This window comes from Thalia democratica, chromosome 6 (assembly GCF_965202585.1).
Source record: "Thalia democratica chromosome 6, ktThaDemo2.hap1.1, whole genome shotgun sequence".
Lineage (NCBI taxonomy): Eukaryota > Metazoa > Chordata > Thaliacea > Salpida > Salpidae > Thalia > Thalia democratica.
Window position 1 is genome coordinate 27,488,538 of NC_139170.1, and position 20,547 is coordinate 27,509,084.

At 23.9% G+C, this 20,547-nt stretch overlaps 1 protein-coding gene across 1 annotated transcript in view; it reads right to left on the minus strand.

The window, feature by feature from the left end:
• Positions 1-19,399, minus strand: part of LOC145838923 (O-acyltransferase like protein-like) — a 34,978-nt gene extending 15,579 nt beyond the window's left edge. The window contains exons 1-2 of the mRNA XM_082946543.1: positions 19,381-19,399; positions 8,889-8,969 (exon numbers count right to left, since the gene is read on the minus strand). Of these exons, the coding sequence (XP_082802669.1) occupies positions 8,889-8,969; positions 19,381-19,399 (100 nt within the window). The remainder of the gene's footprint in view (positions 1-8,888; positions 8,970-19,380) is intronic.
• Positions 19,400-20,547: the final 1,148 nt, after the last annotated feature.

Sequence of the window (20,547 nt, forward strand, 5' to 3'; positions counted from 1 at the left end):
TTGATATTGAGTATATTGGGAGAACTTCGCAACGATTCAACATAAGAAGGGACCAACATGTTACCAACGCCTTAAGAAACTGAATGACCTATTGAAAAAACAAGCCAATAAAAAGTCAATCGGCAATAGGTGAACACTTGTTAAATAACTTGAATACTCAAAAAACTATAACGATAATATGTTTTCCATTGTTTTTAAAGGGCGTAATATGTATCATTTAAGTTTTTTAGAAATTTTTATTTATAAAAACTAATAAGCCAAGTTTATGCAAACAAAAGTTGTTTATAATTCTAATTTGTTTAAATTATTGTAAATTCGCTACTAAGTTTTGTTTTTGTTGTTTAATTTAATTTTTAAAGAAAGTTTAAATAAGTAAGTTTCCTCTTGTTAAAATTGCTATTAATGATTTCAATTTCTAGTACTTTAGCTTTATACTTTAAATTTTGTTAAATAATTTTATAATAGCATGTCATAGTACATATAATTTTATTTACCTACAATGACGCATAATCTTACAATTTTTTAAGTTTACTGTTTTACACAAATATGTTTAGTTATCTATATGAACTCTTATGAAGCGTAGATTTAAAAATTTTAAGTTCACAAAAAAATGAATTGCAAAATGAACTTCTGTCGCCAATTTTTATTAGAATCTATTTTAGAAATGCTAATTAAATAATTTTTATTATTAAAAATCTATATTTAGTACATACAAGACATCTAAAAGATGTTAAACAGCGAAACTAATTAAAATATAACTTAATTTGCCTAATTTTTAGTTTTGAAATAAACATATATACTAAAAAAAAGTGAATACAACAAAAACTTTTTTTTCAAGTTACTAATTAATTTTAGTCTATAAGAAGTTTTAAAATTTACGTTTGAAAATTCAACAGATACGACCTTAGGCTACAGTAAAATTAAATATTCGTAAAGACTTACAAATATTCATTTTTTTAGAGAAAATTCACTCCCTTTTTTTAGTTAAACGCGATTTGGGTCGACTGTTTTTACTAATATTGTTTTTTTTTTATACATGTATTGTAAAAACGAATAAAAAAATTTTAATTGATTTAATTCCTACTCAAAAAATTGTTATAGTAAAAACTTATTAATGTTTTTTTATAAGTCTGGACAAGATATCAAACTGTATCAGTGATGTATGACTAGATAACAGAACTTTTCGTATACAATGTCCATAGACAAAGCTTTTTTCGTTGTTCAATATACTACACAAAAGTATAGTTTTAACATTTTATCTAAGTTCTTCAAAATATCCAGTAACCATTTATAGTATTAATTAAAATATAGTTATAGGTTAAATATATTTTAGATGAAAATAAATTGTCAACGTTTACAACAACTAAAAAAAAATCTTATTAAGCTTAAGTCTATCTTGTCAAGAATAAACTTTAATTTTGAATTAAGTCGAGTGCATAACAATTCTCGATAAACAGTATCAGCGTTTAAACTATAATCACAACTTAGAAAATGACTACGTAATATATAGTTTTTTACAAAGCAACTTTTTGACAACTAAAAATTTAAATGCGATATCATAATTCTTATATATTTCTAGTTTTTCTTTTTGAAAAAAGTTAACATTAGGTATTTATAAACATATTCAAAATTTAAAGCTAGTTGTTTGCTAATAGAGATCCTGGCGAAAAAAGTTCACTGGAATATATAATAAAAAATTTAAACATTACTTTTTCTTTACTAAACTAACGAATATTCAGTATTTCTTCAACTTTAATGTGAGTAGGTTACATTTTGATTTGTTATTTTACTTTATCAAAATTTAGATTAAACAATTACAAATATTATATGGCTTTAGAACAGTCGGACTTGACATTATATATTATACTTATTATTAACCTTTAATATACATTAGTATATACTATTTTTTTAGGATACACATCTACTTTAGCTTCTACTCTTTCTTGATAGTTTTTATTTCATTACAGTGCTCCGTTAACGTGTGTTAACGTACTAACACACAGAAACATGTGGTAGTCAATAAAGAAAAGTTATTGTTTATGTTTGTTATAAGTATTTATAAACCAAAATAAAACATTTTAGACTTGAACCAATTACTTTCTTAGGTCATAATCTCTTAATAACTTGAACGATGCTTTTTATCTTTTCTAATTTATAAGTTTTTATTGGGTTTAATAAACATTAAATGAAAATTTATACCAATACGTTTTACTCGCAATTACATATTGATGATTTATAAAACAAAATTTTAGTTACTTCACACTTTTTATTTAATTTATTATAAATATTTAAACTTAGTAACTCTTTTCAGTTTTTTTATAGCTTAAATTAAAAAATATATAAACCGTTAATATGCATGCACTCGAAGTATAACTAGTAGATAGCAATAAAAAAATAGTCCAGATAAAAATGAAGATATCTCAATCAAACAAAAAACTGTTAATAGTTAAAATCATAGAAGATTAAATACGTATAAACACCTAGTCTGATATTATATATGTCTTTAGTTTTTCATTGCAATGGTTTTAAAGTTCTATTTTAATTAAAAAAATTAATAAAAAGAAAACTAAAAGAACTGACATGTTTCAAGCCTTTCAAAGCAAATTATACATCAAATCAAGTAGTTTTAACTGTTACCTTCAGCAACTCTCAAACAATCTCGTTTTAATGTGGAGTTAACAGCTTATACTTTTAGTCTAACATGGGTATGGGCAACTTTTTCAGTCGGCAAGCCAAATTTACCAGAAAAAGTCTTTCACAAAAATGGACTTACTAAAAAATATCTTAACGGGCTGCGAAATTTGTAACATTATGTTTTAAAAATTAAAAAAAAAACTTATTAATGGCAAAATTTAAATGTATAAACTATTCTTTATACTAAAAACCAAACTAAGAATATCATAAAAAGCTCAATTTTATTTGTTTGAACAAGTCGTTCTCAAGCTTAATATTACGTCGAGGGCCAGAGTTATCTCTTGGCGGGCCGGATCCTACCTTCGGACAATACGTTAACCACCTCTAGTCTAGTAACTACTTCTAGTAGATATTAGTATTCAAGATTAATTAGATTAAAAATTTGAGAAGAGTGAATCTATTGATAGCTTTCGCGGGGAGTCGCTATTTTATAACTATTAAAATCTATGTATACTAAAAGTAACATCTATTTATTTTTTAAACTTTTAACTGTGACAATTCAGGGTTCGTGCGCGAATTTTTTTTTTATTTAGCCTGACATTTTTTCAAAGTAAGGAAGTCGTTTTAGGTATTGGAGGCTATTGATTAGTATTATTGTAGTCTCCGACTTCAATCAGCTTTATCTCAAAAATATTTAGAGCTGTAAAAACCTGCAAAAAGCAACTCATAGCTTGTAACTCAAAAAATAAGTTGTAAAAAAGGTGAAGACCCCCCTATGCCCTTAACATGAAAGATTCAGTGGTAAGTTTTAAAATAAGTATTATATCTAATCTATTACTAGTGTAAAACTTTAATATATATTACTAAACACAATTGTTCAACTTAATTAAGCACTAAGTAAAAACATTATAACCAGAAGATTTATAATAAAATGACGTGAATTGTCGTGTTTTATTAAAATGAAAAGCTTACACGTGTATTAAAATAAATAAAAAATGTTTATTACAGTATTTTGACTGATACTTAAAATTGATACATAATTATAAATCCTAAAATCTAAATAATTACAGTGATTGTTGATCTCATATTAGATTTAAAAAGCTTACACCTAAACTTAAAAAAAAAAATATTTTGTTCTTGTAAAGAAAAATGATTTGTACCTAAAATTTGTACTCCCACAAACTTAGTATTTATATCTTATAGCCAAGTTTTAGTAATGGGAATATCTCTAATAACTTTAAACAAACAGTAAAATATATGAATTAACTGCTAAGAGTTTTAATCTAAAAAGTATTTGATATAAGGCCTTCAAATATAAATTGAAACAGTTCAACCAACTAATCTTTGAAAAACATAGCCGATGTAAACACATTCAAACAAATAGCTAAGTTGTTGAACTAAACTGTAATGTCTAAACTGTACTTTTTTATGAATTTTTTATTATTATGACGTATATAATCTACTCAAAACAAAATAATGAAGATTCTTAATTTTATTTAGAGATTCAACAAAAGGTTTTAAGCATTTATTTTTACAAATACTGACTGATTTTGTCTTTAACAACTAGATCTCTGTTTAGAAATAAATTCACATCTCAATTTGAACTTAAAAAGATTTCTCAATTTTTTTTTGATCAAAAATTTCCAAGTATTTAAACTGAGATTCTCAAATTTTAAATAAAAAAAAACTGATTTAGCATTACGTTTTTCAACTTTTTTCAAAAAACTGATTTAGCCTGACGCGCACGAACCCTGATAATAACATCAGTTTTGTCAATTTAAAAAGTGAACTTGATATATAAAAAATTGTAATGTTACATTTGAAATTAATTACCTAAATCAAGTTTTTTAAAATCTGGTTTATTTTAAATGTTATTATTGACCTTATTCATTCAAAAACTAAATAAAAAATTTACTATGTTTAAAAGCATATTAATTAATAAACACACATTGTTATTTTCTAAGCAAAACAAAACCATATCGTTTAATTAAAAATTTTAAATGTTGCGTTGTAACAAACAAACAGTTAAATTTTGTAAAAAATTTTTGAAAACAATTGAAGTGTGTTTTATGACAAGAAACTATTATATGTTTGCCCTATACCGTTCAAACAACTAAAGACACATTCTAGAAAAAATATCTAAAAACATATTGTTATTTCAGCTAATAATTTTTTTTGTATAAGACTCATATTTGCATTGTTTGTTTATATAAATCAAAACTTTGTTACTAGAAAAGCTGCAACGTAATATAAAAAGCTACTTTACCAAGTCTTTATAAAAATAATAACACGGAACAGAAAAAAAAAACAAAGTAAAAGTATAAAGTTAAGAATTTATTAAAATGTAATATTATAAAACCTTCAACCGAAATTTCAGCATGCATCAAATCTGTAAAAAAATTAATTAAAACATTTCAACTTACACTAACTTTCTCACAAACAATTTAGTTGTGCAAGATACTTTTAAATAGGAAACTTAATTTTCTTTATCGTATGATAAATTATTTTACTTAGCTTTGTAAAACAGAAAAAAAAATTCTTCTAAAATTCTTAAGTAAATATTATTGGTCATTAACCTCAATATCAATAGTTATAACAAAGCAATTATTTGATCAATATTGTGAATTACTATTTTTTATTCAAAGTAAACACTTTAGTTTTTCTCAACTGGCAATGCAAACTCAGCAAATTTTCGGTCTTAAATACATTAAACTAGGATGTGGGCATATTCATTCATAGGATATTTAATATGTTTGAAAAGTATGTTTTGTATGTTCATTATTTTTCTACTGATTCTTTATAATTGTCGTTTATCATAATTTAATATAGTTTAAATAAACTATAAAATTGTACTTATTAGTAATTACTATTCTATTCGAAATAAATTACTTTTTTTAAATAATTAACCTTTGAAAATAATGCATTTTAAACACAAAACTTTTGCCAAAAAAAAGTACGAACGCAATTTGCAGTTTTCTGCATACTTGACTTTATGTCAATAATTAAATTACTAAACATTAAACTTTTAAAAGTTTATCTTGCAATACTAGATACATTAACTCGTTGTATTTAAACATTACAATTCACTATGAAGCGCAGAAAACTTGATCAGATAAATGCAAACAGTAACAAAACAAATGAAATATAACAACTTTTAAAAGAAATAAATATGTGTATTTTATTTACTGTTTATAAAAAAATGCACAATACCATAATTTACAAAGACTAATAAAGTTAATAACATACATATTAGGGTGCTTATAAATAAGGCAACTTTTGAGTTTTAGCTAAAAAACTCTTTACATATGGCAATTTCTACAAAAACACTGTGTGCAAAATTTTAGCTTATTTAAAAAAACTTTTACTTTGGCACAATTCGATTTCCGAAAATCAACCCATTGCAAACTGTATGAGACCCAAAAAATTTGACTTAGACTTTTTAGCCGGATTTTTTCTTACATGTGGTATATAAGATTTTTTTTTTAGCTGAACACCCAAAGGTCACCATATTTAAAAGCGATCTAATATATATATTCTCCTTTACAAACTCTAAATAGCTAAAGAAGTTCATAATAACAACTTAAAAAAAACTATACTATTCCTAAAACACAACAAAGTGAAGGTTGTGACAAACTAAGTGTAACTCAGTTATAATTTTGGTTACATGACAATTTCTTATAAAAATTTAAAGGGGCCTTATCTCAAAGAAATATTTAAAATTGAAAAAAAATGTTTATGTAAGACTTAATGTTAAGATTATTCCTATAAAATATTCTTAAATACTAAAAATTTCCATACTTTAGTTAATTTTAAAACTTTTTCAGCCGCATCTCAAAATTTAATTTTAACTTGGTTTACAAAATATTTTAAGTACAATTAATAAGTTTTTATAAAAAAGGTACTGAAAATCACACAAGAGTTTTTATAAGAAATCAATACTATAGATTATAGAAACTCTAACTTATTTGCCTAGTATACATATATCAAGGTCCCACTCTTACAGTCAAAAAATCTTTCCTGAGTGAGCAGAAACTTCCCTGAGTTTTTTTCAAATCGTTAAATATTTTATTATTTATTAAAAAATTACGATGTTAATTCTAAGAATATTGAAGAGCTAGCTGCAAGGCTAAAAAATTTCTAAATAAGCACTTAAAAATAAACAAAATTAACTTTTTTGAACAAAGTATTGAAACCGGATTAATGAAATCTCATTCTAGATCTAGAAAAAAAACTCCCTGGGATTTTTTTTTAAATACCAAAACTACCCGGAGTTTCCCGGAGTTAAAAAAAAAAGATTCAAAATTCTCTAAAATTTTCTATAACTTGAAATTTCCCTGAGTTTCCTGAGTGTGTGGCAACCCTGATACATAAAACCCATTACTTTGCTAATCAGAATAGTAAACTACAGTAAAAATTACCGGTAGAGTTTAATAGTTTTCACATCAACTAATGTTTGATACAGCTTTGTGTAAAATTTATTGAAATAGTTAAAAAATTTTTAAACTTTATAAAAAATACTAAACGAAAAAACCTAAATACTGACTAAAAAAGTATAGGCTTAATCAATAACTTATTTTAATAAAAATAGGCACTATTTGAAATGTAAGGTTGTAAATTAAAAATATCTAATTCAATTTAATTCTTTAAACTAATTAAAGGCTTTATGCTCCCAAAAATTTTCAGTTTTTTAACTTCAACTACATAAACTAGTTCTATAAAAAAAAAACTCAACAGAAAACATAATTATATTAAATACTTAAATTTACAGTTTATGAAGACTCGTTTCTTTACTCGAGGTTTAGCAATTAAAAATAAAACCATAACTATTATATACAGGGTTGCCAAAGGTTTTTTGAAAAAAACTTCCAGGTTTTAAAAAAAAAAAAAATTTTTCCTACATATTTTGTATAAAATTAAATTTAAGGTAAAATACTGTCTTCAATAGTATAGCAATATTGAAATGATATTGTACAGCTATTTTAAATGTGTATGATAACAAAAAAAACTTAATGATTTTTTTTATGATAGATTTTCGTACCTAATCAAAATTTTATTACTTTACATGTAATAATAGTTAGCAAATTCAGGTTTTAGCAGATTTTATAGTGATTTTTGTTCGAATCGCAACGTTTTTTTTAAATTTCTCTAATTCTATGTTTTTTCCTTAATTATCATATTCCAGGTTTTTCCAGGATTCCATATATTTTGGCAAACCTGTATATTATTAAGGAAACAAAAGCTAGTTAAATTAACAAACTATTTACTTCATTTTAGCGTAATAAATTACAATGCTATTCCTAAGTCAAACTGCATGTTAAAAGAAAAAGAAATATCAACAAAGATTACTTAAATTTTTAACCACAAAAACTTGGAGAAAATCTTATATTTTGAATTACAATAATAAACGATAAAATAATATTATCTCTTAACTTGTGTAAAGTCATAATGATATTTTTTTAAACTTCGTACTATTTTTTTGAATTTCCTTTTAACTACAATAACAACCGCTACTTTAAACAAACGTTTAATTCTAAATTAGGGACACGTTCAAAATACACCTGCGATCAAAATCCACCCAATCAATTTCGAGAACCGCTTAACGATCGAGGGTAAGGGTTAGGGGTAACAGTGACAGTGAAAAATAAAAATAAGAAAAACGCAAAAAAAAAAAAAAATAATAAATAAATAAAAAAAAAATTGGGTTGATTTTGAACGCGGGTGGATTTTGCTAGTATACCCTAAATTAACTTTTATACCTTTTTTTAAATTCTATACTGAATAATACTGTAAAAGTTATTAATAAATAAGAAAATAAAAATAAACTGTAAAAAGAGGAAAGAAAAGTTTAATAATGTTCTTTTTAATTTTTTCAATTGTATCTTATAATTATAAACCATTGAAAACGTTAAACTTTGAACCTCTACATCTATTAAATGAACCTAAAATTTTATAATAAAGAGCTAAAAACTACAAAGAACTTGCAATATTTTAGTTTCTTACATCTTAACTAGTTCTTTCTGTAACCAAAACCTAGCAACTCTTAATATTACTAGTTTTTACCTAGGCGCCAACTATTACAGAACAAAACTTCATTTATTGTCAAATTTTTTTTATACCTTGATGCATTTTTTGAAGCCAGTGAAGCAGCAATAACTACTGGATAGCAAAAAATAAATGAAGGCAAAGTTCTTCACGCCTTTATAACTCAAAAGGGAATACTCACTTGAGCTAGTTTTTAACTTGTTTCGACTCACTATCCTCTACAAGCACGCTGGAAGGAGCCTCGATGACGATGGGTGGAGGATCTTCCTCGTCTTGAACCACTTCCTCGGCTACTGGAATGTTAAATTAAATACTACTTTTCACAGTATTTAACCGTATTTTTATACTGTTTAGGTTTTAAAGTACATCATACACAAAATCAACTGCATGAAATACAAAATGATTTATTCTACATATACTTCAAACTTTCATATTTTTCACCTTGATTGATATAGGCTGATTGGTGTTTCAACTACTTCATAATAAATTTTATATACAAACTAGATTTTAAGCTATCTAAACTTGTAATAGTGGTCGGTGTTCACTATTCATCAAAATAAAAACTTAAATAACAGTTTTGATAGTTGTTTAACTTAATACACTTTAATCAAAAAAGGAAAATTTAAATTTATTAAGTAGTTAAGAAAAAGTAAATAAAAAAACTTTTTTAAACAAAACCAGCATAAGATAAAAGTACTTTACCGTTAAATAATATCAATATTTTAAATATTAAGACAAAACAGTTACTTAAAAAGACATTTCCATGCGTTAATCTTTTATATATTTAAAGTTCTTTTTAAAGGTATTTTACAAATATGTTATGACTTTTGGTTGTTATTTTCAAGAAGTATAGAATTTATTTAGTGCTAAAATGATTTTTGTTTCAAAAAAAAATACCATTAGTTACAAACCTAGACTGGTTTTTCTTTTTTTCTTTAAATTAAAATATAGGCTAAACATAAATACGACTAAAGCTTGACCAAGAATTCCATACATTGGAGCAAGAAATTCATTGCCTCTGAAAACTCGAACTAAAATTTCATCCTGTTTCATGAAAAATTTTCAAGTATAATCAAATATTAAATGTCAAAGTATTTCTTTTAAATTAGAAATATTAAACATTCAGATAGATGAACCAAACTTGATAAAAACTTTACACTTTTGCTTCAAGTAAAATACTAAAAAAATAAACATCCAATTGAATGCTATTACAAATTGTAAACCTAAAAAATAGTAAAAATAATTATTGTTTTGTTTAACTTTTGTGTTTTAAAGTTTAATTGACTTCTACATATTTTTATAGTCACAATTAAATAAAAGATAACGAAATCAGTGACCCTACAGTATGACTTGAAGGTAATTTTATATTGCAGTCAGTGGCATAATGCAGTTTTTTCATAAAAGACTATTAATTAACTGAGAAATGAAAACTTATACTCAGTAAAATAACATATAGTTTAGAAACATTTAATTTAAAGCTACTCTTTTATGTAGCACTTTTAAAACCTTATATTAAATTGTATACACATTTTTTTTAAATACGCATGTTCGACTTAGGTTGACATTAAAACCACTGTTTGAAATTTATTTGAAATAAACTTTGTTAAAATCGTTTAACTCTTTTATAACTTTTTGCAAAACTTTAGATAATTTGGAGTTAGTTTTTTTCATGGCTAAACACAAAGTTGCCACTTCTTTTTTCAAAAATTTTTCCAGGTTTTCTAAATTTCTTCCAGGCTTTTAAAAGTACACATTTTTCGGTCTTTTTTTAGTTTTAAGCTAATTTCTATATAAGAAACTGTGTTTAAATAGTATAAAAACATTGAAAAGATACTGTAAGTTACTTTAAATGTGTTTTAAAAATAAAAAATTTGATGATGACAAAAAATCTTATTTATATGATAGATTTTTTGTCTTAAATCGAAATTTTACTATTAAAGTTGTTAAAATTATTTAAAATTCTAGGTTTTTCCAAGTTATTTTTGCCTAAATTGTAGAATTCTAGGTTTTTCCAGGTTTCCAGGTAAAGTGGCAACCCTGTAAACATACTAAACTCAAGAACTTTATATCCACCCGTTTTTGAACTATTTTATTAAAGAAAGTAAAAACACTAATAATTGCAAACATTTTATGCAAAATAGCTATTTATTGTATAAAATTACACTTATTAAACTAAATTATAATAAACTTTTATAAAGGGCATAAGAGAGGTCTACCTTGTTTTTTTTAGAAGTTGATCTTATTTTGTAGAGTTTTATCTGAGCTGTCAGATATTTTTAACCGCTTAACAAAACTCAAAGTAAGTTTAAAGATACAAGCCATCAAAGTAAGGGACTTCAATAGATCCTTTAAAGAAGGCGCAAACCAAAAAAACGAAAATAGACTATTTCACTAAAAATCTATATCTTCCTTCATTTTTTAACTAAGCTTCTTGTAATTTTCACAGTAGGTCCATCACTAATATTTACATCGATTAATTGAAGGATTTTCTTTTTTTTTTTGGAAAATAAAAGTTTAATTTATAAGAAACAACTATTTTTTAGGTTTATTGTTAATTTTTTATACTATAATATTTTTAAAAACTCAACATTTAAAGTCTTATAAAGTATAAAAGGAATGTTTCCTGTGAATTTGAGGTCTCTAGCTCTAAAAATGAACGAGAAGGCAGATTCTTAGTGAATTTTTAAATTTCCATGAAAACTGGCTTTGAAAACTTTCAATTCCATACAGTAGTATCAGATTTTTTTTACAAAACTGGTTACATCTCACAAGTTAATTATATTTTTTGTTCTATAAAAAGTATATTATAGTAGGTACTCTAGGTTTTCAAATAAAAGCCAGTTTATGATAAAAAATATGTTTGACCCCCCTTAATCTTTAAAAACTACACATTTATTTAATTTATTTGCACAACAAATTATATAAATTTATAATAAAACAAATTTTATTACCTTAGAATCCACTTGAAGTGTTGGACCTTCTTGAATAGCTTCACAAACGTAAAATGCTCGAGTATTTTCAAAAACTTCCTCCACAACTAATGTAGAATGCCTATTATCAGTATTCACAATTACTTTATAGTTTGAGGTTGAGTTGGAAATTTCTGTTTCATTCTGTTTAAATTATAGTTTATTAAATATAAAAATATTAAACAACTTTTATAAGAAACGAAATAGTATACTTATTTTAATTCATGTTTAGCCCAAAAAGCATCAAAGAAAATGTATGAAAAGTCTTTTTGAACTTACGTTTGAAATAAAACTAAGACTACTGAAAAATATTAATTAAGAATTTACAACAATTCAAGTATAACTGCTGTTTAATGCCAAATGCAAAACTATACAAATATTTAAGGGCATAGGGGGGGGGGGTAAACACCCTTTTTTGGTTTTTGATCTTATTTTATATAGTTTTTACTAAGCTACAAGATACTTTTTACAGATTTTAAAAATTCAAAATAATTTTTGAGATATAGCCGGTCAAAGTCAGAGCCAACAATAGGTTCCTTATGGGAGGCGCAAACTAAAACGTCAAATAACTAGAAATAACTAAAAATCTATCTCCTCCTACGTTTTTTGAGATAACTACCTCAAATTTTCAGGATATGTTCCTTGCAGTATTTAGAAAATTCTGTCGGAACAGAATTTAAAAAAATTAAAAAATAAAAATTTTATAACAAAAAAACAAAAAAAAAACTTTTTTTTGTTTATTTTTTATATTAAATTTTTATTTTTTATTTTTTTAAAAATTCCTTCCGACAGAATTTTCTAAATATATCAAGGAACATTTCCTGAAAGTTTGAGGTAGTTATCTCAAAAAACGTAGGAGAAGATAGATTTTTAGTGAAATAGTCTATTTTTGCCATTTTAGTTTGCGCCTCCCATAAGGATCCTATTGTCGGCTTCGACTGTGACCGGCTATATCTCAAAAACTAAATTTTTTTTTTTTAATCTGTAAAAAGTATCTTGTAGCTTAGTAAAAACTATATAAAATAAGATCAAAAACCAAAAAAGGGTGTTTACCCCCCCCTATGCCCTTAAAAGGCTACAGCAATTTTTGTAAATAGTCATAACAAAACTTGTAGTAAACCAATTTCTTGCTTTCAATTGAAAATGATGTTCGATTGTGTTGCTAATAAAGAAATAATTTTTTACAATAAAGTTTGTTTTATATAAGAAAGTAAAAAAAGTCAAAATAAAGCCATATTGTAAAATATTTGTTTTTTTTTTAAATATCACATTGATTAAATTTGTATAGATTTTTTCAAGCTAAATTAACATTGCGGACCAAATATTTCTGTTATAAGGACCAGATCTGGCTTACAGGTTGTATACTGATCATTTCTACCAGGATTGCCAAACTTTTTTGGCAAATTTTCTCCCAAAATCTCTTCCAGGTTTTTAAAATTACGCGTTTTAGGGTCTCTTTTTAGTTTAGAATTAAGTTTAAGGTAAAATAATGTGTTAAATGGTATAACGACATTGATAAGATATTTTAAAGCTTCTTTAAATGTGTTTTTTAATAAGAAAAAATTGAAAATGACAAAAATGTTTATCTATATGATAGAGTTTTTGTCTCAAATCGAAATGTTACTACTTAAAATGTAAAAGTTGTTTAAAATTCCAGGCTTTTTTTTTAAATTTCTCAAATTCCAAGATTTTTGAATCCATTTTCAAAGAGTTAAAAAAAGTACCATTTATTTTTTTAATTTAAGATTCAAAAACATTTTGTTTAGATTAGACATGATAACAAAACCTGCTTAAAAGTTTTAGCACTATAGGTAGAAATATGTAAACAAATTTATAAATAAATATTGTTACTTTGTAAAAATTGTTTGTAATTATTGTTTAAGAAAACTTTGTGTAGATTAAGATAAAATTTATTTGTTTTACTGACAAATACAAAATGATATATTCAAAAGTTTGAAAATATAGCACGGTGCTAAAGTTCAATTTTGCATTTAAAAATTTTGAAACAAAAAACTTTGTTTTGAGTATATATTTAACTGATAAAATAAAACTTACCTACCGTACTACCTTCTTTTTTTCTCTTCCAAAAAAAATCTGCTTTTCTAGCTGTTTCACAACATATTTTTTTGTTTTTTTCACCAGTTTTCCAAAGCAATGATCTCCCTTCATTTGTGATTCTATGATCTTTAGTGCCTAAACAGTTTGAATTTATTAAGAACTTTCTGCTAAACTCAGACAATAACTTAACAATATACAATTGATTAAGTATTTCTGGTCTTTTAATAATTTTTAGTAGAGTTTATACTAAGTAGTCAAGGTTATTTTTAATGTTTGCCTTTTAAAAGTCTTTTTTTTAAATAAGAATAACTGTACTAGACTACAACACTATAAAACAAAGACAAACAGTTTATGATAGTATACTATTTATCTGTTTGAAATAATCGGAAAACCAAAACTGTCAATAACTGTTATACTATGCATATAGTATAACCTTTTGTTTTCTAAAAATATTCTTAACAGTTTTTAATTTTTTACTATGGAACTAAATATAAAACAAAGTTTACTTAGCTAAGAAAAAGTACAATCAAATTTATGAGCACTTTTAATTTTCATTATTATATGTTCAATTAAAATTTGATTTAAGAGATATAAAAACTATTTAAGAGATTAAGCTGACAAAAATATTAAATAAGTTTATATTTAAAGTAAAACTTCAATAAACTTATATAACTTACTAGTTGTTGCAATTCTTCCTTTTATTACTTGCATTGTGTTTGAAAAACATCTTTGCAATGATAAAAAAAGAGTAATGAAGAAAAAAGTTCTTTTTAACATATTTTCAGTTTTTAATTTTTTCAAATAAAAGCTTTATTAACTTGACTATGAAAAATATTGATGAAAAAATTGTAAAAGTCTAAATGATTTGATACTTTACTAAGCTCAGTGTAATATCATATTTTTAACTTTTTTTTTCAACTAGGTATCAATCATATTCTTATTCATTAAACCTTTCTCAGATATAGCTTTAAAGTGTTTTAGTTTGTAAAATGATAGATGTCATTTTTGTACTGTCTTTTTTAGCACATGAATAACCCTGACCATGGGGGGTAAGCCATAGGGAGTCCAACATTTTTTTTACAAAAATTAGCTATGGCTTTTATATGAAAGCTTTAAATACAAACTACAAGCCTGTTTTTATAGAATTCAAAAATATCATTTTAATTTTGAGATATATTATTTTTTGTAAAATTTTCTGATACAAACATACAGACCGCCAAATTTTTGTGTTGAGGTCAATTTTATCAGAAATTAAAAAATTCACTAAAAATCTATCTCCTCAATTTTCAAGCATTCTTCTTCAAACTTTTAGGAAGTGTTCCTTATTTTAAAAGGAAAAACTTTACTTTAGAATTTTAATAATGTAAAAAAAATAAAAAAATTATTACAAAAATTAAAAAAAAAAACATGTTTATTTTTCAAAAAAATTTTTTTACAATTTTTATTTCAATTCCAAAGTAACGTTTTTTGTTTTTGTATAAAGATTAGACTGTGAAAGTTTGAAGAAGATTGCTTGAAAAATGTAGGAGGAGATAGATTTTGATAAAAATTGTCTTTTTTCGCTGTTTTAGTTTTCCCTTTCCATAGGGAGCCTATTATGCGGCCCCACTTTGATTAGTCATATCTCAAAAAATAATTTGAATTTTTTAAAACAATAAAAAGCATCTACAAGCTTAGAAATAATTCTTTAAAGTAAGATCAACTTGTAAAAAACATGGCTTACCCCCCCCCCCCCTATGGCTTAGTATTATACAGGCATAAAAAAAGTTTACTTTTAACTTTTAACTTTAAGGGCATAGGGGGTAAACACCCTTTTTTGATTTTTGATCTTATTTTATATAGTTTTTACTAAGCTACAAGATGCTTTTTACAGAATTAAAAAATTCAAAATAATTTTTGAAATATAGCCGTTTAAAGTTGGAGGCAACAATAGGATCCTTATGGGAGGCGCAAACTAAAACAGCAAATAACTAGAAATCACTAAAAATCTATCTCCTCCTAAGTTTTTTGAGATAACTACCTCAAACTTTTAGGGAATGTTCATTGCAATATTTAATAAATTCTGTCAGAACAGAATTTTAAAAAAATAAAAAATTCAAATTTTATAACAAAAAAACTAAAAAAAAATTTTTTTTTTGTTTTTATTTTTAGATAAATTTTATTTTTTTTTTTTTAAGACAGAATTTTCTAAATATATTATGGAACATTTCCTAAAAATTTGAGGTAGTTATCTCAATAAACGTGGGAGAAGATAGATTTTTAATGAAATTAGTCTATTTTTGCTGTTTTAGTTTGCGCCTCCCATAAGGAACCTATTGTTGCCTCCGACTTTGACCGGCTATATCTCAAAAATTATTTTGAATTTTTTAAATTTGTAAAAAGCATCTTGTAGCTCAGTAAAAACTATATAAAATAAGACCAAAAACCAAAAAAAAAGTTTTTACCCCCCCCCCCCTATGCCCTTAACTTTGAGTACTTTATTTATAAACTAAAAAACTAAATATTAAAATGAACTCAAAAGTTACTTGAGTTTTTAATTAAAAAATATTGATTTGTACTTTTAGCTTATTATCCATAGATTACAACTATTTACTTAGTTTTACATTATTTGTTTGTATGTTATTAGTTTGGTTGTTAAAAAAATAGTGGCTTTTACTTTATAAAAAGTATTTACAAAAGATCAATTTACATAATCATTTTAAAGTGCAAAAATAATAATTTGACAACTTGACTTTTTTTATAAATTTTACTGACTAACTGGCATTATAACTTGTTAACTTCCTCAGAACAATCTAAAACTTACTTTTGGGTATGGGCTGAATATGTTGAAGAATAAAAATCAATTTATAAATTAAAAATTTCTTAATGTTATTTAATAAAAAACATAGTTACAACTTTTTAAGTTTAATTAAGCATTTGTTATTTTGATTAACAAACAGAAAACTTTTATTGTTACAAAAGGTAGAATTGGAGACTTAAAGTCACTGTACCTTTAAATTTTAATATTAAAACTACTATTTAAAATTTCTTGTATAACTTTTATTACTAAAATACACTAACAGGAGAGTGAACTTATGATATTTAATAACCTTAAAAATATTACTAAACTAACACAAAGTAAACTTAGAACTTTTTTTCAATTATATATTTATATAATTACTTTGTATAGAACTTAAGTTAACATATCATAAACTTATAGTATTTATTCAATGAATTGAAACTAATCAAGGATAATTCTTCATCACATAAAGGCAAATTGATTTGGGTGCCTGCAGTGATTTTGTTTGTAAAAAAAAGCTGCCATAAAAATAGGCTTATAAATAAAATGTTCTTATTTTTTGAGTATGTGTCACCATCGGGTTTTGATCTTGCAATGTTCAACTCAAAGTAATTTTAAAGCCTGATTATCATCAGGCCACATATGGTTCAAAAATTTAATTCTAAAGTTTACAAACTTATTTTACAAAATAATGTGCAAAAAACACAAACTTTACAGCAGCAACAATTATAAAAACATTAATGATAGCAACAATCTTTCAATTTAATTTTTTTATGTGTTTATAGTAGTTGTTTGTAAACATCCATATTACTATTTTTAAATTTTAACCAATCAAAGTTGAAAAGTACTTCTGCTGCTAGCACTTTTAATAACATTTAGAAACACTATAAAACAATTTATTACTATATAAGGGATATTATTCTTTATTTTATTTTTGATTTCAAGAAAATATATTTTAAACAAGATTACATTCGAAATTAATACAAGCATTATTTCTCAAAAACCTTCTTTTTTTTCTTAAAAAAAATTTATTACTTCCAAAAAAGAACTTTTAACTAAAAATGTATTATAAATCCCTAGAATAAAATACAAAACATCATTGTCTATTTATAAAATCTTAGAGTAGTAATAAAACCATATTTTATTAGTATTAAAATTTTGTTAATTTGATTATTTAAAAATAGTACTTTATAAAACGGTAACTAAAGTCAAAACTGTCTTAAAAAATATCTTTTTAATAAAAAAAGGTTTTTTAGAATATAAAATGAAAGTTAAACTGATTACAAATGTTTTTATAATAGCATATAGATACATTTAACATTATTAGTTATTATCTTTGTTAAAATATAAGTATAATTTTGATATTAATAAAATAAATTAAATTCCTTATCAAGATTAATTAATAAATATTGTTTTAAATTACTAGTTTACCACGGGGTATGAACAGAGCTACATATGAATTTACCAAAGCCATCTTGGAAAACTCCAGGTCGAACTGAAGGATAACTTATTAAGAGACACTAGCTAGTCAAATAAAGCTTAAGTAAGTTACACAAGGTTAACGTTTTTGTGTATATAACTTAGAACTTGTACAATATAAGGAGTAAATTTATAGTTTCTTTAATTAGAGAATAATAGTTTTTGAGTATACCAGTTGGGTTCTATTGGTAATGGTTCAGTCTAGGTTGTAGAATTTTAAAATATGTTTTTTTTTAGTTTAATAGTAAGTTATTTAACAGAAAAGCTAACAGTTATTTTCTAAGTTAACAAATACTAAGCTTTATTTATATGTTTATTGAAAAAGGTAAACATTTTAATGATAAGCTGCTATTGAAAATTGACAATAACTTGACTTATCTTTCAAAGCAATTTAGTTTACTACTACAATTTAGTTTTGTGCTCATTTACATTCTTAAATTAGTTACTGTTAAGTTATTGAACTTAAAAAATTATTTAAAGTTGTAAAAAGTAATAGTTTACAATGTAAAGATTTATTATTATAAATGTTTTTAAGCTAACCATAGTTTTTAAATGTAACAGTTTTATTTTTACTTAATTTCTAAAGCTACAATTCAACTTTTTTTATGTTAAATTATATAAAAAATTAAAGTTAAACTATTTGTTTAAATTACGATAAAATTAAGATTTAAAAAATAAGGATTTTAATTAATTTTTGTATAAAATTCAATACACATTTTATATATAATTAATGTAAGATAACCAAGCTTATTTTGAAAGTCAAATTTTTAGTTCTTTATATACGTTTTACTTCTATTATATTTTTTAAAATTTTTTGTTAAGATACTTATTAAATATTGTAAAATTTCATGCTTTAAATAAGATAAATTTTTAAAAATATTTACTTTTGAAAACACTAAAATTTTTATCTATTTCTTGCAACCTAAAACAAGTTCAATTCGGTTGTTATTTTATTTTTAAACAGGTTTTTTTTACTATCTTAAGTGTTTATATTTTAAGTATTTTTAGTCATTTAAAGTTATTAAAAATTTTGATAATTAAATCACTGCTGTAATTGCTGATAAAAATTATAGTTTAAAATAGTTTAGCCTAATTTTTATTACTTTTTATAAACAAATTAATAAACATCTTAGTTTATTTTATGTCAATTGATATTCCTTTTTTTGCTTATGTTAAATACATAAATATATTTTTTTACAGTTTAAAATAAAATTGAGTTTTTTTTTGAACTTTCCTCAAGCTTATAGTTTTCAACTATCACATTCTATATTGTAGTATTTTTTTCAGTTATCAAAATGACTAAATTTTGATTTTTCAAAAAAATTTTCATCATCATTAAAGTACTATTTTATTTATATGAATTTGATACTAAATTAGTTTTTTGCATTCAGCCTTTTAATTGTTTAGTTTTTTTCAAACTTTGATACGAGTTTTCCATTTTCATTTTCTAACTGTTGAAAATTATTATTTTATAGCTCCAGACAAATAACTTAAGCATGTGGTGACTCGATGACCGAGAGGTCCTTGGACCAAAACTTTTTTAAATTATCGTTTTTCTCTCCAACTAGCTTTTTATTACAGGATTTCCATAGATTTTTTTTAATTTTTTTCCGGGTAATTGAAATTTCTTCAAGGTTTTTGAAAGTACAACCATTTTCTTTATAAAATTATGAGAAAAACTGTCTTAAATAGTATAAAACTGTTGAAAACATACTGTAATGCTACTTTAAATGCGTTTTAAAATAATTAAAGTTTAAAATGATACAAAAATTATTTTATATGATAGATTTTTTGTAACTAATATAAATTTAATTATTTTACATGTAAAATTGTTTAAAATTCCAAGTCCTTCCTTTTCAGGTTGCTAAAATTCAGGTTATTTTTGCCTAAATTGTCAAAATCTAGATTTTTTACGGGAACCCAGGTGTTATGGCTAGCTTGTTATCAACATTATTGAAAATATTAAAAAAAATTAATTATCAAATGACTGTGAGTAGGTAAATTCATTTTGTTAAATAAACTTTTCTATTGCTAAATTAAATATAATGGAATATTTTTTAAGTTTTGATTAACAAAAAGGTATAAGAAAAAATATTTTTAGTTTGTAAAGATTTTAATTTTATTTGTTATAATTTTGCAGTTTAAAACATATCAGAATGATTTCTTTTTTCTGTCCTTTAACAGAAGAAAATTAATAAAAGTAGTTTAAACAATTGTTTTTATTAAGTAAATCTAGTAATTATAAATTAAATCTATGCATTTTAACTTTATTATGTTTGAACTAATCAGTTAAATATTAAATCATGTTGAACTATAGTATGTTTACGCATGCAAGTTATCGATGTAATTAAAAACTATAAAATTCATTCTCTTACAAAGTTGAACGACCTTTTTGTTTCCCTTGTAAGCAAAAAATAAATAAGCGTTATTTTAAATACCTTTGATTAGAAAAGACTGGATATAAAAACTTAGGATTCTTTTTTACTTGCATTTAATTAAATTTTAGTAAATATGATGTAAGTGCTTATATCAAAGCAAGTTTGAACATATCAAATTAATAATAATAATAAATTTGAAGTGTTTTAT